Source organism: Epinephelus moara, chromosome 19 (assembly GCF_006386435.1).
Source record: "Epinephelus moara isolate mb chromosome 19, YSFRI_EMoa_1.0, whole genome shotgun sequence".
Classification (NCBI taxonomy): Eukaryota; Metazoa; Chordata; class Actinopteri; order Perciformes; family Serranidae; genus Epinephelus; species Epinephelus moara.
The window spans coordinates 19,277,624-19,302,490 of NC_065524.1; the positions used below are offsets into that span (position 1 = coordinate 19,277,624).

A 24,867-nucleotide genomic window follows, 5' to 3' on the forward strand; every position below is an offset into this window, starting at 1 on the left:
GCTCTGTGGTGTGATTACTGTGAGGGTAATCTTTAACACACATGCTGTCTCTAAGGGGAGCTGTGGAAAGTTGGCTCAGAGCAGCAGCCTTCCTGAAGAAACTGTAAGGTAGGCTGCTATTTTTATCAAGGCTTTACATTTTATTTTTAAAAATGTGTCTGTGGGGTTTTTTTTCTTGGTACTCAGTGGAAATGAGATGGGGTGGTGATGCCTTTCCTTCCACAAGTGCAAGATTATTTATACACGTTCATTCTTTGCCCTTTTTGTTGTCCTACACATGATTCAGTTTCAATTACACACCAAAGTGGTCTGTTTCTGCGGGACTGGGTGTAATTATTCTAACTATATATCCAACAAACCCTTCCATCTTCTCTATGAAAGACTGTGTCATCATGATTATTGCTTTCAGGGTGATGATCATGTGCTATTCACTCAGCATCAGGACTCTCTTGTTGTTGCAGTTCAGTTAGATCCATGATGTAGAAATTGAAGACGGATGGAGGATGAAAATTGATTTAATCTGGTTCCTGTTTTCTTTCTCCCACTTTGTTTTCAGTCTATATCTGAGAGCTTAAAACCTCTTTCATGCCCTGCCGAAACCTGCACTCTATAAAGTGCTGTTTTTCACATCTGTTTCTTTCTTAGCACAAAAAGAGAAAAGTCTCTTTCTTTTATACGCAACCTTTTCCAGTTCAGAAACACATTGTGACATTTGCACTGTTTGATTTTTATTTAATATTTTGAAGCATTCATCATGTGCTTGGTCTCCAAAATCCTCATGTGTAAAATTTATTGCTCTCATGAGACAGCTTACAAACTAGAGCAGAGACATCCCTTTTCCTGTCAGGGCGTATCTGTTTGCCTAATCTACACAAACATAAAGAGTATTGTCCCGTTACAGAGTTTAACCTAGTAGGAAACATCTCTTACGACTGTGCAGTTGTTTTATTTGTTAGTAGCCTGATAATTAAACTGAACTGCCATTTTGTTTCACTTCACTATTCTGCACTATTTTCTTGGAACAAATCAAACACGTGGGCAGTGATCTCTGAGCTTGAGGCTATTTTGTTAATGCTGTTGTGATGTTAAAATTCTCTATTTGATTTGATTGCCAAATGCCAAAATCGTGCATCTTGTGTACACTCTAAAAAACTGAAATTTATTTATTTATTTATTTATTTTAATAATTATTTATTTGATTTTGAAAATCATCTGTACATAGCGCAATGTAAATAAAGAACCAAAAATATAAAAAACATGAAAACAAACAAACAAACAACCCAAACAAATGAACAAAGCAAAAATTGTATGTTGTTTCACATGGTCAATAGCAAATTAAAACATTCACCAATGAAGTATATGCAATTAAGTAAGGGTTACCCAAACAAATGCAAACAAGAAGAAAAACATAATTCTAAGCAAGTATAAGTCTCCTGAAAAAAAGAAAAATAAAGAACAATAGTTAAAAAAAAAAAAAAAAAAAAAAGTATGTTAGAATAGACTGGGAATATCGGCAATAGTATGAGATCAAGTGGATAATGTGTCAAATTTTGCACCATTAACTTTGGCTGTAGATTTTTCTAAAAGACAGATATCATAAAACAATGCAACCCAGACTTTTTTCATCACAATACTTGGTTCGAACCAACTTTTAAGAATAGGCAGCAAGAATGATTCGTTTCCATGTATGTGGTAATGTAACATTTGTGTTGTAACCAAAAAGCCAAAAGGCTGGGCAAAATGGGAGATGTTTATCCAACAAATCTGACAGTGTTTGAGCAACATAGACCCAAAGAGTTTTTACTATTACACAATCCCAAAACATATGTAAGTAAGTTCCTAGTTCTGAATGGGGGCACCTATCACAAAGATCACTACTTGACAGTTTCAGTCTAAATCTGCGTTCGGGAGCAAAATAAACTCTGTGAACAAATTTAAAATGAATAAGCTGATGAGCAAGATTTTTGGACGAAGAAAAGACATAATTCCAGATCTTAGGCCAGTCCAATTCGAAACCAAGCTCATGCAGGTCTCCATCCCAGACCGATGTAATAGGTAGAGGATTAATATTATGTTTTAATAACCGGTCATAAAAAGAGGTAACAAACCCAGACTTTGAAGCAGACAAAAGACGATTTACAATAGGATGTGAGCTTAAAGGATGGTCCCACGGTACTCCATACGTTTTTAAAGCAGTACGAAGTCTGAGATAGAGAAACCAGGAGGAGCCTGGTAATGAATAAGACTCCCTAAGGTCCTGGAAGGAACGGAGACCTTGTTGATTAAAAATGTCACCAAGAACATTTATACCCTGATGAGCCCATTTAGGGAAGTGGAAAGGCATGGAATCAGTTAAAAGATAGTTATTATTCCATATGGGTGTCAAATCATGAAACCTACAATTACTACACTGTAAATATTTAACTATTTGATACCAGACAGTCAGAAAATTTGGCATAATAGACCCCATATGTAGCCGTGTCGTCCTAATCTTTGCACCGCAAAATGGCAGATCTTGAAGTCTAAAAGGATGACATAAAGTATTCTCAAGAGTTCGCCATGGAACAGAGGAGGAAGAATCAAGCCATAACATCAGAGATCTTAGCTAGAAAGACCAGTAGTACATTTTGAAATTGGGTAGAGAGAGTCCACCTAGTGTTTTGGGACCTGTTAAGGTGGAAAAACTAATTAAGGGGCCCTTACCTTTCCAAAGAAAATTTCTACAAATTGCCTCCAAGTCCTTAAAAAACTTACAAGGAGGTGAAAGTGGAAGCATGGAGAAAAGAAAGTTAATACGGGGGAGGATATTCATTTTAATAACTGAGATACGGCCATGGAGAGTCATGTGCAAGGGAGACCATTTGATTAGGTCGCTATTAATTTTTGCCAATACTGTGGTGTAATTATCCTTAACAATAGAAGGAAGGCTGGGACGGATTGTTATTCCCAAATAGGTAAAAGCATTACACTCCAAAGTCACTGGTAGTGAAGAAGGGGTAATTTTACTAACTGTAGGATTAAGGGGCATTAAAAGGGATTTCGACCAGTTAATTCTATAGCCAGAAAATGTCCCAAAAACCTTAAACAGACTTAGCACATGGGGGATAGAAGTAGTCCAGTTGGACAAATACAGTAAAATATCATCAGCGTAAAGAGAAATAGAATGAGCTGTTCCTTTAACTGCGATAGGTGATATATGTTGATGTTGTCTGACAGCTTGTGCCAAGGGTTCTAAAGAAAGTGCAAAGAGGCCAGGTGAGAGAGGGCAGCCCTGTCTAGTTGATCTGTACAGTCTAAACTCAGGTGAACCAGGGTGGCCAGTTTGAACGTGTGCAGTGGGACTGGCATACAAGGTACACACCATATTAATAAAGTTGGGACCAAATCCAAAATGTTTTAAACTGCCCATAGGTAGTCCCACTCCACGTGGTCAAAAGCCTTTTCTGCATCCAGAGAAAGTATGGCAGATGGCTGTTCCAGAGACGGTGCTGCTTCAATAATATGAAATAATCGACGGATATTATCAGAAGCCAAGCGGCCTTTAATGAAGCCAGCTTGGTCTGGATGAACCAAGGACGAGATACAAGTGTCCAGTCGTCTTGATAAAACTTTTGCATATAGTTTGATATTTAAGATTGATATGGGCCTATAGCTGGAACATTCCAACAGGTCTTTACCTTTTTTTAAAAGAAGAGAAACAAGTGCAGTTTTTTGATCCCGATGGAAGCCTCCAACCACAAGTGAAAAATTAAAAGAGTCGAAGATGACTGGACCAACCAGGTCCCATAAAGCCACAAGAAGCTCTGGTGGAATGCCATCTAAGTGAGACTTCTTGTCTTGTACATCTGAGTCTTGTGAGACTCAGATGTATATAGTTTAGAGTAATAGGAAGAAAAAGTTTCATTAATTTGTGAAGGAAGTGTACATAATTCTCCATTAGCATTTTTGATCATATCTATGGATGCTAGTTGTTCAGATTGCTTAAGTCTCAATGCCAAAAGTTTACTTGGTTTCTCAGCATTTTCATAAATCTCTTGACGAGTTCTGAGATGCAAGAACTCCACTTTAGAAGTTGCTAGAGATTTAAACTCTAATTTTACTATAGATAAATCTCTCTGTCTATTCTCGGAAAAGGAAGATTTCTGAAGAGATTCAAGTCTCGATATTTCATTCTCTAGAGATAGGAATTTACTTTTACATTCTCTACTCAAATGAGAGGAGAAAGAAGTACATATACCTCTTATACAACACTTAGTAACTTCCCACATGGTGTGAGGGTTAATCCCTGGTTGTAAATTAACCGCTAAAAACTCTCTCAGTTCGTTGGTGATTTTGTTCAGGAAATCAGCGTTCTGCAACAGAGCAGTATTGAAACGCCACCTTTTGAACTGAGAGTGTCCAGGCATAGTTTCAAAAGAAATAAGGACAGGTGAATGATCAGAGATAAGCATTGATAGGATGGACGCATGTGAGATGCATTTTAAAAAAGTTGAAGAGATTAATATATAGTCTATTCTAGAGAATGAATGATGGCGAGATGAGTAAAAGGTGTAATCCTTAATAGTTGGATTTTGGATACGCCAGACATCAACAATATTCAAATCCTGTAAGAACAAACTAAAGTAAGAAGAATATGTTTTTCGTGCAGAGGAATCAGGATTAGTTGAGTCAATAGAGGGGTCTGCTAATAGATTAAAATCTCCCCCTATAATGTGTACTGAGTCAGCAAAATCCAACAATTTCAGCTTCACACCATCAAGGAATATAGGATTAAACACATTAGGTGCATAAACTGAGGACACACAGATCTTTGTTCCATTGAGGATTAAGGTTGCATAGCAAAACCTTCCCTCTACATCTCCACCAGAAATACCTATTTTTATGTTAAGTTTTCTTTTGACAACAATTAATATACCCTTTGATTTATTAGGGGCACAGGAATATGATATAACTTTATACATTTTATTATTAAATCTACTTATATCTACCTGTTTCAAATGAGTCTCTTGCAAAAAAGCCAAATCCACATGCTTGAGTTTTAAAAATTCAAGGCATTTCAATCTTTTCACTGGTGAGTTTAAACCTCTTACATTCAGAGTCATAAAATTGAAGTTAACCATAAAGTGGAGATGTAAAAGGATGATGAAAGATTATGTAGATCATATACCATATTTGGATACAGCATACACAAAAAACAAAACACAAGGCAAATAAGGCAAAATGGAGTAAAAGTAAAGCATAAACTAAAATTAAAAATTAAAAAAGTGAATAAAAGTGTGCAGTATAGGCTATGTACCCATAAATAGCTGATTAGCTGTGGAAAACAAACAATATAAAACCGGTATGCCAGGGAACAGCACTGAGAAGCCCCTGTGAAGGCACTGGTAAATGAGAGCATATAAGAGCTCCTTGGGATACTGACACAGCAAGGAGGACCGATCTACAAACTAGTAAAGGTAAATAAATTGTTTACAGTGTTTAATTTTCTACTTTATATTCACACACAATAAGTCAGCCAAAAAATAAATAAAAATTTGGCCTACAAAGTGTTTAATTAGACTGCATTTATTTATTTCAATCATTTATCAAACGGCCAAACACAATGAAGTAGAGGGGCAATAACAGGAATAAATCCGCCTCCTAATAGGCTCGTTTGGACTAAATAAATAAATTTAAAAAAAAAAAAAGGGAAATCAAAGAGTAGGCTACTTGTAAACAAGTCCGTATCTATAATGACCGAAACCAAAGAAAAAATAGTTTAAAGAAAATAGCCTCTATATTAAATTAGGTATTTCTGAGTGACAGTATGCAGGTGGAGACTAGGCTATAAATTGTCCAAAAAGCACGAAAAGTGCGGCCTTAGTCCAGGTAACTGTCACCATGATGTTATCCATTCATAAATCAAGTTAAGCACTGGGATCAGACATATAAAGTCACCGTTTCTGAGCATTGTAGCAATGTGGTGATCCCAAGTTGAGAGTGAAAAGGTGAGGAAATGTAAGCTTGTGTGTATGCGTTGGTCCCACTGGAAGTGCGCGCACATAAACTGAAATTTATAACATCAAAAGTGCCAACCCAATTGCCAGAAAAAGCCTGGCATTATATGTTTCCGCAAACTAAAGACGCATTACATATGCATGTTATTATGTAGCAAATGTATTGAAACTTTATGCTTCAACAACGCTATCAAGGGGTTAACATGCAGTTATGTTAAGGCACCAAAGCACTTGGTTATGGTAAGGAAAAGATCATGTTTTGGCTTTAAATACCCACAGATGGGGCACAATCTCTGCTGTCTGTCTCTGTAAAAAAGCAATTGCTTTTCATGGCACTATCCCCGCTAGAAAAACAGCGATATGCCACTACAGAACACAAGTTTTTTTTGTTCATTGGTCTGGAACAGCATACTGCAGCTTGACAGGCATCTTGCCGCCACCATCTGATGACGGCAGAGTCAGCTCATATACTACATCATTTCAGAAACATTGATGTGATACCTATGAAACATACAATTGTAACTTACTTGTGGTTTGCAGAAATGTATGCCAACATTTTCTTCTGGCAACTGGGCTGAAAAAGCTACAACTTATAGATGATTTTGTAAGTAAGACTCTATTACCTTAGGACTACTTTTAACAATTTGTGTATGTTTATGTTCTACATTATTATTGATATTTCACATTTCAGTGCTAGCTTTAAACCACATCCAAGTTTTTCCTATAATATCTTACAAAAAAGCTTTCCTCTCTTCTCTTACAGATGGCAGATGACCCGTTCTATGAAGCTATTTTTTGTAAAATGTCAAATCTTCCTCTACTTACATACCATCTTAGACTTTAAAGTTTCCACTCACCTGCATTACATTGACTCCTAAAAGCAGGAAAGCCCCTGAAGGCCAGTTCTTTAAAGTGACCCTCTGCAGCTGGTATTTGTCAAGATAAACTGAAGCTGCCGAGTCTCCTTGAAAGAAAGAAATGTGAAGAGGCCAGTTAGGGTTAATTGGTTGATGCAGTTATCATTGGTTGAGAAAGAGCCATCGAGAATGCAACTTTTCCTTGGAAAGTCCTCGTTTTTCTGACAATAGACAACAAACACAAATGCTGAAGTACTTTTGTTATGGTGATAATGAAAACAGACATTACAGGAAATTTGTGCATTAAATTTAGTTCTATAACATATTAATTTTAAGGGTTATACACACAGTATACATACCCAACACTGTGTAGCAGACTTGTTAATAAGTTGCACTAACTTAGTGCTTGCAAAATGCGGTTTTCATTATTTCTGTACTGTGACACATTTAAAGCACAGATTTACAGACATCTGAAAAGAATTTAAAGGCCAACGAACCACCAAAACCATGAAATTATTTTGAAATGAATTCATTTCATTCATGCAAATATAGCTAGAAGAGAAAATTCCTTTCGTTAAATTTTTTGGCAGAAATAATGCTCAGCACTGATTTAATTTCACGTAAAAAGCTAAATAAAATTTGTTAAAAGTAAAAAACTTTTATTTAAAAGCCATATATTTCAAAATTCCACCATTAACATCCACTGCACTGTTTTCTTTACCTCGGAGGACCATGAATAAGTGATTAGAGGCAATACAATGTTTTTTAGGGGGTGGCAACTGATAGACATCAACCTTGAAGTCTGCTACAAAAAAGGCTTTTTCAGGGCTGATCATATGAGTCGCCCTCCTCCCCTGGGACAGAGGTAGAGGTCTCTCATCACAGAGCAGTTTAGCGTGGTGAGATGGTTGAGTGCTAGGACTTCATTAAGCCCCTCTATTGTTAACATCTGGGTTCAGAAGAATGGCTCTTTCTCTGGTAAATGTTGCCCTGGCTTAACAAGGGATTTTATTACACCATGCAGTTGACATTGGCAGCAGTGGCACGTCTGGCAGTGGAAACCCTTCAACTGTTCAGGTCACAGGAGATCAATCAAAGCAGCCTGTTTCCCTGAAGCCTTCCATTCTCACTAGCACGGGGAGTTGAATGTGTATCTAATCTCATTGTTTAATCAAGATATAAAACATCGTCTGCAAGACTTTTAACGGATACTGCTTATAATGCTGCAGCAGTGAAGAAAGTACTCAATTTGAAGTTGTACAAACTCTTCTTTTCTGATTGTGTGTTTCTTCTGTTCTGCACCTGCATTCCCTTTATGGATGCACATATAATTATATCATTCAAAATGTAAAATGTTTCCACAAGAATTCCCAGTCTAAATTGCACCACTTATTTCCCATATCGCTCCATTTGCCACTTTGCTTCACACCATTTCCTCTCTCTCAGCCTCCATCCCCCCAACCCCTCTGTTTTGGTCCCCTCCCAGGTAGGGATGTGGTTGCCACGGCAACTGCTGAATCATCCTCCACCATCCGCGGCCATCCTCTGATTCCATCTCCCCACGCAGCCAAGCCCTCCGCCGTCCAGGCCTGCATTAGCATACTGATCTGATGCTTCCATTTGCTGTATTAGCTGCAGCAGCCTGTGCAGGATCGTCTCGTAGGACGCAGAGGTGCAGCGGGCTGAACGGCAGTCATTCGGATGGGTAACGTACCCTCTACAGTGAAGCACTGCCTGAGCTATGAGCAACTCATCCAGGACTACCCATGGCTGAAACGCTGGCTGCTGGAGGAGAAGGTGGGCGTTGTTTTCCTTGTTTCTAATGTGCTGCACATGCTCTGCCACATGACTCTATCAGGACAGAGAGGATGCACAGCAGCCAGACACTGATGACAGCGCTGATGCTGCATGATGCTTATGTAATGGTCCTCTTCAATGGGAATTCTGCTCTGCCTTTACATGTTGCTGTATTTTTAAGGTTGCATCTGTCTGAAAAAGGATGAAGCATTCACATATTTTAATCCCCCTGAATTGACTGTATGAGACAAAAGATGCACACTAGATGCTTCTGTTTCTTTTGTGTTGTGTAACTGTAAGGATTATTTGATGATATCTGTTTAATTCAAGTGCCCATAGTGATTCTTTACATTCAATAATACTCACTACTCACATCCTGAGCTTGTATTAATTAATAGAATTGATTGAATTAAATCACTCAAGAAGCATCTACAGAACAGTTTGTACCTTTATAGCCTCTTATACCTCATTGTTTAAGTCTTATGGCCTGCAAATTTCTTGCACGTCTGATCTGTTCTTATTAACACCTGTAGGATTTGTTTCAATTTTACCCTCAAAAAATAGAAATACCAAAGTGTAAAGTACAAGCCATGTGTTCAAAACGTGACTACAAAACACATAAGTAGTCTATAATAGAAAGTAGTACTTGTGCCATAAGTAAAAGTACTGTAACTTATGCAGCAATAAGCAGCAGGTTGTAATGTTATTTGGTGGAGTTAATTCAATCAATGTCTATCTATGTATTTTAGGTGGCCTTATGTAACCTCTTGGCCAAGGGACTACAGATGGAAAATAGCCTTTTGGCTAATTGTGTCACTTTTATACCATGTGTATTTATCAATTTGCGATGTCCCTTCTTAAATATACTAAACTATACTACTTTATAATACTGTTAGGTGGTTAAATCTATGACAAATTTCATATAATATGCAAATATTGTGGATTAAAATGTATGTTATTTCCCTCTTAAACATAATTAAGTATAAAGTATAATGTTAAAGTAACATAAAATGCAACTACTTAAGTAAAGTAGAAGTACCTCAACAGCTAGCTAACAGCTAACGGCTAACATTAGCTTGCTAACAGCCGTTACTGTAAGCTAGCTTAGCTAACGGCTAACCAAAGAAGTTTGTGACTTGTTAGCAAGTAGTTTTAGATAGTTTAATGTGTAGCAAGCTAAAAACACAGATATTTTTGTCACAGAATTTGACGGAGATTAAAACGGAGGAAAAGGTAATATGATGGCAGTGTGATAAAAAATATTTTCCGTTTTAATAGAGCTGTTATGAAACAAAGGCAGTGTTTACTAACACGTTAGCCACAACAGCTTTATAGCTAGCTGCTATAACCGTTAGCTTGTTTTGTGTCTCTGCTGCCCCTAAAAACATTAACGTTAGATAACATTACAAGAGCTGGTCAGGTTGGTGGTTTTCCATTTAAATGTCACTCACTTTAAGTAGCTAGCTAAAGCTAATATATAAATTAATCATCTTTAATCTTTGTCGAAGTTTTATATTTAATCCCAGCAGGGTTTTCCTCTAGAATTACCAGGTTCAGACCAGAAAAATACCCTGATCCTGAGAATATCCCTTGTGGTTTGTGTGGAGTTACCCTTACCTTCTCTCCCAGTCTTTTCTCCCCGAGACATATCCTTAGTTTGCATCCTAATGTCATGACAGGCTTATGTTTTGGTTCTCAGGTTTCACCTGGCTTTGAGGTCGACAGTTGCTCATGTTAGAAATAACATGTCCCACGCCAAAGGGATGACTGACTGCCTGTGTTCAGTGTGCTGTCTCCTGTGTACTTCTCCTTATTCCCTGTTCTGGTTCTCTCTGAAATTTCTCCAGACTGCTGCAGGACACGAGTATCCAGAGTTTGTCAAAGTAGTTGAAGTTGGGCCGAGAGATGGACTTCAGAATGAAAAGGTATGCACTGTCATTTCAGTCAGGAATCTCATTTATATTTATAAATACACACTCTTGTTTTGTATCACCTTGGGAATCCCCCATTTTTCATACAGAAAACAATCCATAACATATGGTTTGTGTGCCATAATTGCCAGGAGCATATGTTTCACATTTTCTTTGAAATTGAATAGGAAAGATGACACGGCTTCTGGCTTAGTTTACTCTGCTTAGCATGTCACTGCTTTATCATTTCCTTATTGCACGCCTGTAGTTTTACAGATTGCACTGGATGCAGGGATAATTTTATTTACCACAATGTGTTACTATGAGGAATATTGAGGGATCTCAAAATATTCAGCAAGTGCACGGCTCAGCATATGAATAAAAGATAGTAATGTGATTGGCAAGAAAAAAAATCTGCCAGATATGTGCTTGTTGTACCTCCCATCTTGAGTGGAATCAAATCCAGAAAGAGCAGTTTCAGTTTCATTGTTCCCCAGGAAATTGTTCCGACAGAGGTGAAAATCCAACTGATAGACATGCTCTCAGGAACAGGCCTGCCTGTGATCGAGGCCACCAGCTTTGTGTCTTCAAAGTGGGTACCGCAGGTAATAACTCTTCTTTGTGCACAGCAAAAGAGTGCTGAGTGATTTATTAGACTCTCTTTCTTGTCTGCATAACTACTGAGGAAAAATCCGCTCCTCAAGAATCCTTGTTGGACACACAGATGCTCTTGGAAAAAGTATTTTAAGATATTCTTCATATAGTCACCCTCTCATTCACTGTCATAAATTGTACCGCTATTTACTTCCTGAAAAAAAATCATGAACATGTCCCATTTTATTTATACTGAGAATTGTAAGATGAATAAATATAGAATGTCTGCTGCCAAACATGTGAAAACATCTGTGCGGGGTGATGTATTCTCAGATGATGTTAAAGGTTTATTTTTCTACATCATATGTTTTCCCCCCCTTCATTCAGATGGCAGACCACACTGATGTACTCAAAGGAATCCAGAGAGTGCCTCATGTTCGGTACCCTGTTTTGACACCTAACATGCAAGGCTTCCAGGACGCTGTAAGCATTAATTTACAATTCTGCGTGATGATCTCTGCTATAAACTATAACTTTTTACCCGTGCTTGTCCATTTGAGTTAACTGTTGCGCTACATTCTTTTTTTCCAGATAATTCCTGCACTTACGTAAGTGTGACTCCAGCGCAGTGTTCAAAACAGTTTTACAAGTTCATTTTTCTCTCCTGTTTTAAGGTTGCAGCTGGTGCTACTGAAGTGGCGGTGTTTGGGTCAGCGTCTGAAAGCTTCAGTAAAAAAAATATTAACTGCTCTATTGATGAAAGCATGCTGAGGTTTGAGGAAGTCATTAACACTGCCAAGGAGCGACAAATTCCAGTCCGTGGGTTAGTACTCTGGATATTAATTCTCACTTACAATGAGTGAAAACACTTATCTAACACAGTTGAAAATATTGCAGTTTCCATATGAAGGGGAAAACACACAATTCAGTAATGATAGCTTTATAGCACACTTCCAGATGTTCACCAGGTTACATCTATGCATAAGTGAACCACAAGTCCAGATGGTCATTAAAGCAAACCAAACAGGGTATGTACTTGTTCAATTGTAATGCATGTTTTCCTAGATTAGAAAATGAACCTCTCTGTTTAAAAAGGATTAACACTTCATGACAACAGTGGATTAGTGTAATCACTGTGACATTCCGAGTGCCAAATACTGTTTGAGAGTTAACAAATGGGAAATAAAGATCTGAATAAACACCCAAATCCCCAATCTGTCATCCTAATATCATGTAAATCTTTCTGTATGCCTTTGAGACATCTCACTGACAAACACATGAACAGCCAAACTAACAAAAATACACCAGAATAAAATCAAACGTCCTCATTTAAACTGAGTTTGTCTTTCTAACAACAGGCAATGGTGAAATAATGTTAATTTTTATTTCAGTAAATGTTCTTTCCATATTTGTTACCAGGAATACAGAAACCACAATACCAACATAATCATCAGCTTTAAGTTCTACATGTTACAGTGACGTGTTGCTACATTACAACACAGTCTCACAGAAATATGTGAAATGGACACGACCTCTCAACAATGCATTACATGGTGATAAGCAGAAAGGTAGGCACAAAATGTGTTAAAATTACTAGGTTTAGAGGCCTAAGAAACACTTGGTTAAGTTTAGGAAAAGATTGAGGTTTCCTTTGAAATAACTACATACGAGACATAAGTTACATAAATGTACGTACTTTACATAGTTATATAAAGTACCCACGTAATTGCGTAGTGTAGGTAAAGTCCAGAAAGTAACAAATCGTGTTCAATTTTGGTTTCACACTGGACACCAACAGCAGTCCCCTGGTTGAAAGTCTATGTTTGTCTTATCCTATGCAGACTCTCTTGCCCTTGTGTCTACCACAACAAAAGATCCTCATTGACTTTGCATTGGCATTGTTTTTGTGTTGTCAGCATGTCATTTTAACACATTTTGTGCCCACCACCATGTAAAATGTTGTTAAGACTTTGTGTTAAGACTGTACATTAACAGAAGTTTAGTTTTTTATAGTTCATCAAATGCTATCAAATGTTGCCTTAACACTAAAATTCTCACAAATGTCGTCCCCTTTCAGATATGTTTCTTGTGCCCTTGGATGCCCCCACGAGGGACACATTGAACCTTCCAAAGTTGCTGAGGTAAGATAAATCTTCTACATTCTTATTATACTTTCATGTTTACGGAAGCATTCAACTGAAAAAATATTGATGAATGGTCATATTGAAATTGTATCACATGACACTGACAAAGTACATTAGTAAACATATACAAAACACAGATTTGTAGACATTAACATTGGAAGATGACATTGGTTAAGCCTAGTTATTTTACTGTATGATTTCCTGTTAATGAGTGCTTTTTAACATACTGTATTTTCAATATTCTTTAGGTGGCAAAGAGGTTATATAAATTAGGCTGCTATGAGATTTCCTTGGGGGATACCATCGGTGTTGGTACTCCAGGTTCCATGTTTAAGATGCTGGAGAGTGTGATGAAGGAGGTGCCCACCAGCGCTCTAGCAGTTCACTGCCATGACACTTATGGGCAAGCACTGCCCAACATCCTGACTGCACTTCAGGTAAGAACTCATAATGTACGGTATGAAGCGTAATCTGAAAACTACCACCTCTGACCATGATGATTTATTATGATATGATCATTGTTATTGTTGTAATTATTATCATCAATAGCAGAAGAAGTAGTGTGTTTAGGGAGTATTGTAATAGCAAAAGTATTGTTAAATAAATGTGCTCAATATGCTGTATCATTTGAGGCTCATAAACAAGGGCTTACGTTTATGGTAGCCAAACTATGAATCATTACATTTTGCTGCATGTTGCAAAGCTGCATCAACTTATTCAACTTTGACTCTCTGTACTTCATAGTTGCGCATTTAAGGAGGATATTTTGTAAAGTATGATTATAAAAACTAAAGAGGAACTAAAGACGAATTAAAAACTAAGTTGAAGACACCCCAAAATATTTAAAACCTAGAGGATACAACCCCTGAGCGACTCATTTCTCATTCAAGATGGCCCCTAGTCACAAAAGACAAACTTTAACAGTGAAAGTAAAAGAGAAAAACAAGGGTTTCAAACACATTATAAACACACACACACACAAACAAGGGCTCAACCCCAAATCCAGATCTATAACAACCCATCCATCTTTCTAAAATACATTGTGGTAAAGGTTTACAAGGTGCTGCTCTCTCTGGCAAGACTGTACTCCCCTTCTCTTTGTAAAAATCGCTCAAGGCACTCTGCATTTTTAGAAGTTCTTAAAATGAAGGGGAGCGGCTCCAAGACTGCTCCAAAAGTTGGGTGGAGGGACCTGTGAATTCTGATTAATGCACAGGAAGGAGCTTGAAAAATTCTCAAACCCCAGCAGACATCAAACAGACATCTTTGAAGATGGAGCGAAGGGGAGACTTGACATCTCTGCAAATTTGATGAAGAAACGTGGGATCTCTGAAAGAGAAGAGAAACTCTTGGGTTTCTCTAAAGGAAAAAGGAAGACATGAGATCTGATAATTCTGGGAGGAGTGTGAGTCATACTTCTCGTCTGAGAAGAAAAGTATGAAAAAACATCCTGAGCTTTGTGTGAGGGGTGTGAAAAGTGTCTGTACTTTCTTTAGCAAAGGTTTGTGTTGGGCTTACAAATACTGGCATGGATTGTAGAGGAGGCCCATTCACCTCAGAGTTCTCCTTTGTACAAGCACAAGACAGTAATGCATCATCCTCTTGATCCGCACATCCTCTCATGTTAAATTGTTTGACAGCTTTACTCTCTGCAGTGGCTTGGCAAGAATTCTCCGGGCACCTTCTCCTTCACATGCACATCTTTCTCCTCATGATGAATATGAACACTCTTGCGGAGAACCACAGGCCGATTATGGATAAATGCCCAGCCTTTGCATAAATCAATGTTCTTACTCATGATGACATGAAGAGGAGCAGCCAGATGTGGAAGCAAAGTCGAGGTGGTGATTCTTGTTCCAGGACATCTTTCAACTTCCTTAAGTAACTGCCAACATTGTAGAGATCACAAGTCTTTTCTGAGGCTTTAAATCATTATTCCTGCTGGGGATAATCGTATGTTAGGCTGCTCCCAATCCATCTCCGCTGACAATATTCGGCAGAAGTCACAATGGATTCAATGACAGCGTCTTTTCTTCATTTTTTACAAAGAGCAAAGGATAAGTAGTGTTTATTTTTCACATTTTCCACTGGAATCAGGCAAAAGGAATTTCAATTCTCATCAAAATGTTGAAGTGGGCTGATTTTTGGGCCATTTTAGGTTGTTGGAAATCAGATCAAATTTAGGTACTTTAGAGCTTACACATACAGGTGTTCATCTAATATAAATCTTAAAACATACTATTGACATTCTCCTCTTAAAGGGCCACTATGTAGGATTTAGGGGAATATATTGGCAGAAATTGAATATAATAGAATAAGTATATTTGTAAGTTGAATATATAAACATGTTGTATATAACTATGTTTCTACAGTAGCCCAAAATGGACAAACTAAATGCTGACTCTATAGATAGGGCCATTGCTTTTTCACATTTTGTTTTAGAAAAATACTTATTTGTTATGTGAAACAGCTTTATTCAGTTTCCATTTGTTTTGGGGAGGAAGAGACCTCTGCGGATAATTTAGCTCCCGGTAAAAACCTTTTGAACGTCTGGATCAGAAAATAGAACACATGAACACCAAAGGAATTCTAACCGGGAGAAGTTTCAGCTGGTTGCAATCTACAATCCTCACTGAAAGATGCCGCTAGATCCCCCTAAATGTTACACATTATTTAGTCCAGCAAACATTGTAAGGTATGGCTGTCGAAGTGTTTATTAACCTGACTGTAAACCTGATTCTTCCATGAGCTTTAATGACATTGTGTCGGTTTACAACATAATGAATGTATCCTCTGTTTTGGGGAGTACTGAGGAGGCACAAAACAAATGTGTAGGTTACAATGGGACACACAGAAAAAGCAGGAACCATCCGTCAACAAGGAAGAGGGACATTAAGAAACATGATCTAAGCCTCCCTCCTCAAAGCAAGATGATTCACAAACTGCCCACTGAAAAAAAAAATCCCAGAATCTTAATGAACATAAGATATTTCCAATGGGCCCTTCCATCACAGTGCACATGTATTGTGGTGAGTAAAAAAAACTTCACGTACTATTACAGTAATAAACTCTGCTTCTATACGCAGCTCACAAAAATGTAATTAGGTTGTAAATCCCTGTGGAGGAGCTCTCGTCGGGGTGTTTTTCACCGCTTTGCCCGTAGTGTAAAACGGACATAAATCCAGACATAAAACAGGTAACACAGATATGGCTGTATCAGTTCTCCGGAGCACATTGTCATTGCCGAGGAGGAAGCTCATTGGGGGCTGGGTGGGTCAACAGATGTGAGGGGGTCAGCACAAAGGCTTACCTATTCAGTGTCTGTTGGACAAAGCAACTGAGAGCTAGGTGGATAGAAGGGCCCTGGGGGGCTCCTAACTCATCTGTCGCTTGGCTGTTGAACTCTCTGACAATGCTGTGCTTAAAGGCCAGTGGAAAATGATCCTTTCATTCGCTCGCTGCGGAGCACGTGATGAATGGCGCTGCAGCTGCAGACCCAACTCTAGAAACTTTGATAGCACTTGTAAATATCTGGTGTGCAGGATATAATTATGGTTTGTGACTTTGAGTTTGTAATGTCATTCATTTACAGTGTCACCGAAGAATGGCAAAGACCTGGTTTTAATTCTATTTAATGAACAAGAGCTAAACTCCCAACAAAGACAAAGCACCGTGATGTTAATGCTAGTAATCAAAATAATTAGTTACCACCATGTGTAGGTGGTATTTTTCACATATTACACACATTTATGTCCTAGTATTTTATTTAAAGGAGTACCACTTATCAGAGGTGTGGACTCGAGTCACATGACTTGTACTTGAGTCAGACTTGAACTTAGACGACTTAAAACACAACTTGCAACCTGACTCAGACTTTAACACTAATGACTTGTGACTTTACTTGGACTTGAGCCTTTTTTCTTCAAAGTACTTGATACCTTTCCCAAATTGGTTGAATCAATCCAACATAAATTGGTCAACAAATATTGCACAATGCAAAACCTGCACATCAAAAATGACAGACGGAAATGCAATAACTTCCAGCAAACTTGTGTTAACATGTAAATACACATTTTTAAAGAGCATTCATGATGTTTGTAAATTATATATATTATTAATCTGTTGTTAAAACGGCATTACATTTGGTGAAGAGCTCAATATGACTTGTCTGGCACTCAAATTTTAGGACTTGGGATTTGAGTCAAGGCTTGCCTGTCTTGACTTGGGACTTGATTGCAAACCTTGGTATTACTTGTTACTAGCATTCTTGTCTACTTATGCTATCCCATTCATACAATAAATTGTGATTACATGCTTATGTAGCATATATAGATAAATAAATATTATCTCAATTGACATTACTGATAAAATGATGAAGAATAAATACATGATGCTTCATAGTATTATAACTTGAGACAGCAGGTGCTTGCCTTCTAACAGATTGGTAAAAAATAATTAACAGTTTTCAAATGTTTAACAAAAATTTACAGCAACAGAACATGTTTCAGTACAGCCCAAAAATAAAAAACATGACTCCTAGTAACATCTGTCAGGACAGAACACAGTAGGGCATTTACAGTATTTGAAAGAACTGAGGGTTTGATTTGATTATTTACAGTGCTACTCAACCCTGAAACATCGTGCTACAGAAAACCTCAACAATTTCTGTGTGTAGAGTAGCAAATAGTTTTAGACTTAGCTTTGATTTTGGATAGTGAAGTGAAAAAGCGCCGAGGGACGGTTAAATTCCTCTGTGGATCATATTTAGAATGATTCATCGCAGCTGCCCCGTGGCCACAGAAAATAATAGCAGCCGGGGATATTTTGCCTACCATTTGCTCGCCCATAAACAAGATGGAAATGAAAGATTTTTATCATAGCTTTTCATTACTGTGTGCCAGAAGTCCACACCACCAACTGGGAGAGAAATGAATTCCCCCAGCGCTGTCAGCCCTGAGTCACCTCTTTTGTTCTTGATAAAGACATTCCTCAGTCTTTGTACCTTTTCTCTTTTTTTTTCTTTTTTTTTCTCAGGAGGTCTGGGGGGGCTTTGTTACTAACCTACTCCTGGCAGGTCACACAGTGACAACGTATGTACTTAGATTTCACAGGCTTGGCAAGGAAAATTATTTATTCTCACCCGCAATTTTGGTGTATTGTGCACGGCTGCAGCTGGGGAATACAGTATAACCTGTTTGTGCTCACACTTGAGCTCTCCACTAACAACAACATTCATCTTCAGTATTTTCTTTTGTCTCTGGCCATGAGGCGCTGTTCAACCGCGACGGGCTGAGCCAGCTCAAAAACTTTGTTTCACAAAGTTAAAGATGTACTGTAAGAGTGTTCACAACTTCAGTACAACTTTGTGTTGATTTTACATTGGTAGATGTTGATAGGACGATGTTATAATTGACCTATACTGTATAACATTATCATATTCTGACTATCAGCATCATCTTCATCACTATTATCAGCTATCAGTGGTGATGTGCTGTTTGTCAGAGGAAAACTCAAAAAATAAAATCGTAATAATCGTAATAAAAAATAATAAAAAAGTTACAGAACAAATACTATTAATTCATTGTATTTTCAGGACAAACTAGATAAGTAAAAAAAAACATGATATGACAATACAGGTGCAATATATTATAATATTAGAGTATAGGACATACATCAAACATTAAAAGCAGTTTTAAAAAGATGGATACAGTTGAGGTTGTGAACCACATTGCATGTGTGCCCTTTACCTCACTTTATTCATTTACTTATGAACACAAATTTCTTATCATTAATATGATGTAAATGTGTGAGAATTGGCCCTTAAGCTACTTTTCATTTGCAGCTCCTGCAGGTTGATGAAATACACTGAAAGTTAAGACAAACAGCATCAAAGCACATTCGAGAGGATATGTCATGAATGGAAGTATCCATGGTAAAAAGCATTTCAGAGCAGACACACAGAAGCACATACAGGACAACATTCAGAACCTTACAATAACTAACAAGACCAAACATAACAAAGAGCCAACGTATAAGCTTTTAAATTTTGATTTTATTTTTTTGAAGATGTTTTTACTGTGACTAAGACTTGGTTAATAAGAATAGGTGTATTCAGCATTGTCTGAGGTTTGTCCCTGTTACTTTTTTTCTGTATTTTTGGCAGCTCTGTCCAAATTAAATTCCTTTTTTAGGCGGTGGTTTGATTATATAATATATTTTACCGATTACAGACCACACAGCTTCCACCTGCACATAAAAGTTTTAAATCACCAGGATTTGAGATTAGGATCAGAATTTTTCAGCTATATTCAGACTGACTGTCGTGGTTATTGGTTGTTCAGTATTCATGAAACTCAGTAATACATAAAGTGGTTGATATTGAAGGTGAATGATGTGATTATATGGTTCAGAATTGTTCTCAAATAAATCATGAAGTAAAAATGTCATTTATTTTTTCTTAATATGTTTGTTTTGTCTATCTCCAAGCTGCCTAATGTCCAGTGGCTAGCTTATTTATGCATTCCTGAGAAGAGGTGATATATGTGTCAGCGGTGGATCTGTGACAGTTTCTTTCAGCTTCCCAGTTTATGTAGCAGTGGGTAAAGCATCACTGCTTCATACGCTTCAGTGAATGCACACTCTCTCTTTCTCTCTCTCTCTCTCTGACGCAGTTATAAAACCAAAATGGGAGCATGTCCATCTTCAGCCTTGTCCACTCGGAGTGTAGAATGTCAACAAGCTTATCCCAAGCCATGCGAGTTCGAAAACGCACTGTGTCTTTACCCAGGAATGCATTGTTTTTATATGGCCACAGCTCACTGAATATGGCTTTTTAACACTGAGTGCACATCTGGTTTCTGGGCAGTGTGAATCAAACTGAGCATTGGCAAGCTCGAGCTGCTGACCACCAATTCCTGCGCGATTAGGGTCCAGAGGAGCAGGGCACGCTGCTGAAGGGTCCGTTTTGTTCCTCTCGGAAACAGTATGCTGAAGACCCCTGGCCTTACACGGTTAGCAGCTGAAAGCGAGAGGATTGGCATGGTAGATTACAACTCTGTGTTTATACTACAAAAAATTCTGCCTAGTACAATATCCTGCTCTGGCTTTATCCAAGGTCTGGAAATCTCGTGCGCTGCACACACCGGAGTAGATCTCCTCCTTCTACCCCACCTCCTCCTCTTCCCTTGCCAACACAAACAGCAATTACGGCTGGCTCAGACGGCCCCTGAAAGAAGTAGGTTCTTGTCTGGAGGAAAAGCAACCAATTAGCAGCATTGTTAAAAAAGAAAAAAAAAGGCAATAGAGGTTCTTTTAATTTAGCTCTCTTGGTTCTGCTCCATGGGGTGAAAGTCCTTCATGACCCAGTGCCACTGAGAGGATCAGCGTGTTAATTTTGTCTCACTGTGGGATCCTCTGACATCTGGCTCTGCCACGGAAGCTGGAAAACATCTTTAATATTCTCATGACGATCCCAGGGACATGTGGAAAACATCCCAAGACCTTAGTCCATAATGACTGAAAACCTGAAGGCTTGGCTTCATAATTTTTTTGGTGTGAAAACAAAGGTTATACTGCCAGTTAGTTGTTTCTGGATAATATGTGCATTCAGAAATTGAAAAAATATATGTCTTTAAAGTGAAATACAGCTACATGAGTTATCTCTTCTTGTAGCCTTAACATCAAAGCAAAAGCTGCAAACTATTATTTCCCAAGACGTCCAAAAAAAGTATTAAAATTCAGAAAAACAACTGAGAACGCATCATTAATTTTCATATGGAGGACACTTGGTGCTGGCAGCTGAAAAAGTTTTGAAAAAAAACCCAGAAAAGTTTCCCAGAAAATATTATGTATGCATGTAACAAAGTAAATAACCTTAAAATTAATCTTTTGCAGGCAGCAGAGCAAAGCAACCTTTCTGACAAAAGGTCATCAGTCAAATAACTCACGGCATTAATGATTATTTATAGCAACTGCACATTTATGTATTAATGCCACAGTTCCTGTATTGTTGGCACGGTGTAAGAGGACACCGTCCAGCCAAGGAAAAAAATGTCTTCTCAGTGTGGCAAGAAAGTGAATCCCCATGGTTAAGGGCAGAGTAGTGCTGTAAAAACATGAGTAACCCAGAGAATCAGAAACATATGAAATACTCTGTTCAGCATTTATAATGTTCCTCTCATATGAACAGGGCCGTAATTATGTGGTGCTTGCGGTTGAAGCTGACAAAGAGGATGACTAAGCCATACTGTGGGACATTCTGTGCCCACTCATCCTCAGGACATAAGCCCACAGTTCTCCTAAACAGCTGTAAAACACGACCGCAGGCCTGGCAAGGCAGGCTGCAGCGGGCAGAACAATCCAACAGAACAAGGATCTTTGTTCCTGGATTTTTACCTGAGGTGTAGCCCATGTGGAGGTGCTGAATGTCTCTGTTGTGTGTCCCTTGCAGATGGGGGTCTGTGTGGTGGACTCTGCAGTAGCTGGTCTGGGAGGTTGCCCATACGCTCAGGGTTCATCTGGCAATGTTTCAACAGAGGATGTTCTCTACATGCTCCACGGCATGGGCATCCAAACTGTGAGTGTGTCTTTACAGTGCACTTTGTATTTTATGCCTCGATAATCCCAACAGATCAACCAAACTCAACAATCTGAGAGCTCATTTACATAAACAGACCGCTCTGCAAATATACTGCTCTGTAAATGTTTATTTTTTTAATATCAGCGGTTTTACACAACTTGCACAAGCCCACAGTGTTGCATGCCTGTTTCAGGAACAATTTATTTAACAATCTCTACCCCTGCTGGTGGAATATTTCCACTACACTTTTTTATCACCTGTTGTGCACATTCATGTAAATTCATGAGAAGCCTGCCTTAAAGTTGACTTTTAGTTTGTCGTGAAGACAAATCCCCTTGCAGACATTGCCTTTGAACTGATACTACAATATTTTCTTTTTTTTTTGTTGCAGGGTGTGAACCTTGCCAAAGTCATCGAGGCTGGTGACTTCATCTGCAGTGCTTTGCATCGCAAGACAAACTCCAAGGTTGCTCAGGCAATCTGCAGAGCTCTGTGATCTGTTTCCTTAAAGGAATATATTTAAATATATGACTCTGCTCCCTCTAAAGTGCTTCCCCTGCTGTTGCTGCCTTCGGATTTGTTGCCTATGCTTCTGTATTTCAAGTGAATTGTTCCTTTTTTTAAGCTGTCAGGAGGTGTCTCTTTGAAATAATCGGAATAATTATAAGAGGATTTCAATGCTGTTTCCTTCCCTACCTTTCTGTTCATTTCTACATCCTGTGACTTGAAGGAAAAAGGACTCAAAGGACCATTATGATCAAATGAATCATCGTTTTATGTGATATTCTGGTCGTCTTATTTTCTCTGCATGGTTGTAAATTACTAAAACAAACTATAAAGAAAAGCATTTATTTGTGATAAATGTCCAGATTGATGACTTGATGGGTCATAAATACTTACTGGCCTTTTTAAAAGCTGAATTATCCACCTCTATAACTTTCTGATGTTTATTTGACTCAGACAAACCAAGTTAAACTGAGTTACTTTTATTACTGTGGGGTAGCTCAGAGGCCTTGTGAAATAAAGTAACAGTGTAAGTGTAGTCTGTTTTGGCAGCTCTCTGAACTCAATTTATTTGCACGACAGGTGCGGTAAACAGTGAAAAGAAAAAGCTTCATGCTTTGAACATCTTTAAATGCACTTTACTCCTCTTACTAATCTTTAAGCTTTTCCTACCTGGGTCAGATAGTGTACAAATAGCAACTGAAAAGATGACTCCTTTTGAACTACTGCAAAAATAACAATTTAAAAGCCAGCTCTGAAAAGTTTTTACCCTCAGGTTTGCCAAAGATCACTTGAGAAGTGCCCCTTGATCATGGGAGGACTGTCAAATGTACTTTTATCCTGTCAGTGTCTGTTCACATTATACTCTGCAATCTGTAAAACATAAAAAATATGAACATTAAAATGGGATATAAACCGTAAGTTGAATGTGATTTTATCGAAATCAAGATGGCAAAGAATAAATGCCGTACATATAAAGTCCCTTTTGGACGTCTCTGTCCAGGTAATTAGGACTCAGTGTACCCCTGGTTTTCTATACAGCTTTGCCGTTAATTGCAGTCACCTTATTTCCCAGTTGTGAATTAGTCTAATTAGAATGCAACAGTGAAGGCCATCAGGACTCTGGGTGTGAACAGGGACTAAAAAAAATCTTGACACTAATGAATAGATGTGGGCGAGAACTGGCACATTTGCCTAACTGTATTAAAATGTGATAATTGCCTACCCGCAGTTGTCCATCTTCATCACACATGCAAACATTTACGCATTCAAGTGCAGCCACACATGCTCCGTGATACGTTTAGGGAAAGAGCTGATTGTAGATGGAGAGAAATCAGCTGGCAGCAAGAGTTTGTGACTGAAACTTTGGAGCAAGAAATCTCAAAAAGTTTCACTGGATGAATAATTTGAAAGACAAAGCCGTATTACTGCTATTGTGGTAAAGATCTGCCACTATTTCCTATAAGAACATGCATAATTAGCCTACTTCTCTCAGTTGCTGATGGCAATAACACGTTACTGAAAAACTTTCACCGCAGTGTTATTTAATCGAAGTGCGTTTCCTGTCTGCTGGGAAGGTTATTTAAAAGTGCTTTATCTAGGCATGTTTAAGAGGCGGGGGATTAGCATTTAGACACAAGTTCTCAAGTGTTGTTCTGATTCAGACTTGAATGGAAATGAGGAATATGTTTCTTCTCAAGATCCTAAAAAACTGCGAGTGTGTTGACCCCGTGGCTATAGCTGATAAAAAAAAATAACACAATGTTGGTGGCCTGATTTATATTAAAACAGTACCTTTGTCCTTAAGCTACAAAGATGAAAACTTTGATGTCTTTTTAGCACTACATGAAAAATAAGGGGATCTCAGAGGTCATTAGGGTTCATTCTCTGTGAACCATGTAAAGCTGTACCAAGTTCCAATCCATTAAGTAGCTGCTGAGATATTTCAATCTCTGCAGTTTGTTGTAGGCTCCCGACTGATTGTGGTTGCAAGTCCTAGGGACAGTTTCTGTATGGTAAAAGAATACCCCATCTCTCCATCTGCTGATCTGCTTTCTCCATGGATTGATTCACTGCTTCAAGAACCCCATTAGTGTCCTTGTCCTGGCCTCATTGGCGGCACAGACCTTCAGGACCACTGCTTTGAGTGTCTTGTGCCCAGCCTGCAAGGCCTACCCTACCCACATTTAGACGTCAGCAGCACTAGGATCAGCTCTGATGCTTCGATGTGATGCTTCACTGCAGCCAGAGCTATTGATAATGTTGAGACCCTCGCCAACCTTTAGCTAGTCAGAATCAGTGTGGCTGGGTTGTCGTTATGTTGCTACACAGTGTTTATTCAACAGGCACCACCCAATCTGCCCATAGAATCTAGTACAGGGCAGAGCCTGTGTGAGATATGATGAAGGTTACCATATTTTAACCATAGTTCTAGGGGCTCTGTTGCTCCTATACCACTTATTGAAGTGAGCATATAGCAGACAGCAG

At 38.4% G+C, this 24,867-nt stretch overlaps 1 protein-coding gene and 1 long non-coding RNA gene across 6 annotated transcripts in view; one reads left to right on the forward strand and one right to left on the reverse strand.

Annotated features, from left to right (window-relative positions):
* LOC126406731 (uncharacterized) overlaps positions 1 to 10,434 on the reverse strand; it is a 54,554-nt gene extending 44,120 nt beyond the window's left edge. For both annotated transcript variants that reach the window (XR_007571735.1, XR_007571734.1), the window contains exons 1-2: positions 10,268 to 10,434; positions 6,854 to 6,960 (exon numbers count right to left, since the gene is read on the reverse strand). This is a non-coding gene — a long non-coding RNA (uncharacterized LOC126406731). The remainder of the gene's footprint in view (positions 1 to 6,853; positions 6,961 to 10,267) is intronic.
* Positions 17 to 23,292, forward strand: hmgcll1 (3-hydroxymethyl-3-methylglutaryl-CoA lyase-like 1). 4 transcript variants are annotated; one of them, XM_050071194.1, is made up of 10 exons: positions 17 to 108; positions 8,300 to 8,650; positions 10,498 to 10,575; positions 11,058 to 11,165; positions 11,542 to 11,637; positions 11,829 to 11,977; positions 13,232 to 13,295; positions 13,547 to 13,735; positions 21,748 to 21,873; positions 22,268 to 23,292. In XM_050071194.1, exons 2-10 carry the CDS (start codon positions 8,555 to 8,557, stop codon positions 22,370 to 22,372), a joined length of 1,011 nt encoding a protein of 336 aa, XP_049927151.1. In that variant the 5' UTR covers positions 17 to 108; positions 8,300 to 8,554; the 3' UTR covers positions 22,373 to 23,292. The 4 variants fall into 4 exon arrangements, with proteins under 4 accessions (XP_049927151.1, XP_049927152.1, XP_049927153.1 ...); XM_050071195.1 differs by lacking the exons at positions 17 to 108; positions 8,300 to 8,650 and adding an exon at positions 9,749 to 9,883; XM_050071196.1 differs by lacking the exons at positions 17 to 108; positions 8,300 to 8,650 and adding an exon at positions 10,030 to 10,070.
* The last annotated feature ends 1,575 nt before the right edge of the window (positions 23,293 to 24,867 follow it).

Coding starts and splice junctions, on each gene's coding strand:
- hmgcll1 (XM_050071194.1), top strand. CDS start 8,555: ATGGGTAACGTACCCTCTACAGTGAAGCACTGCCTGAGCTATGAGCAA. Junction 11,166..11,541: donor CTTCAAAGTGGGTACCGCAG/GTAATAACTCTT, acceptor CCCTTCATTCAG/ATGGCAGACCACACTGATGT. Junction 13,736..21,747: donor ACATCCTGACTGCACTTCAG/GTAAGAACTCAT, acceptor TGTCCCTTGCAG/ATGGGGGTCTGTGTGGTGGA.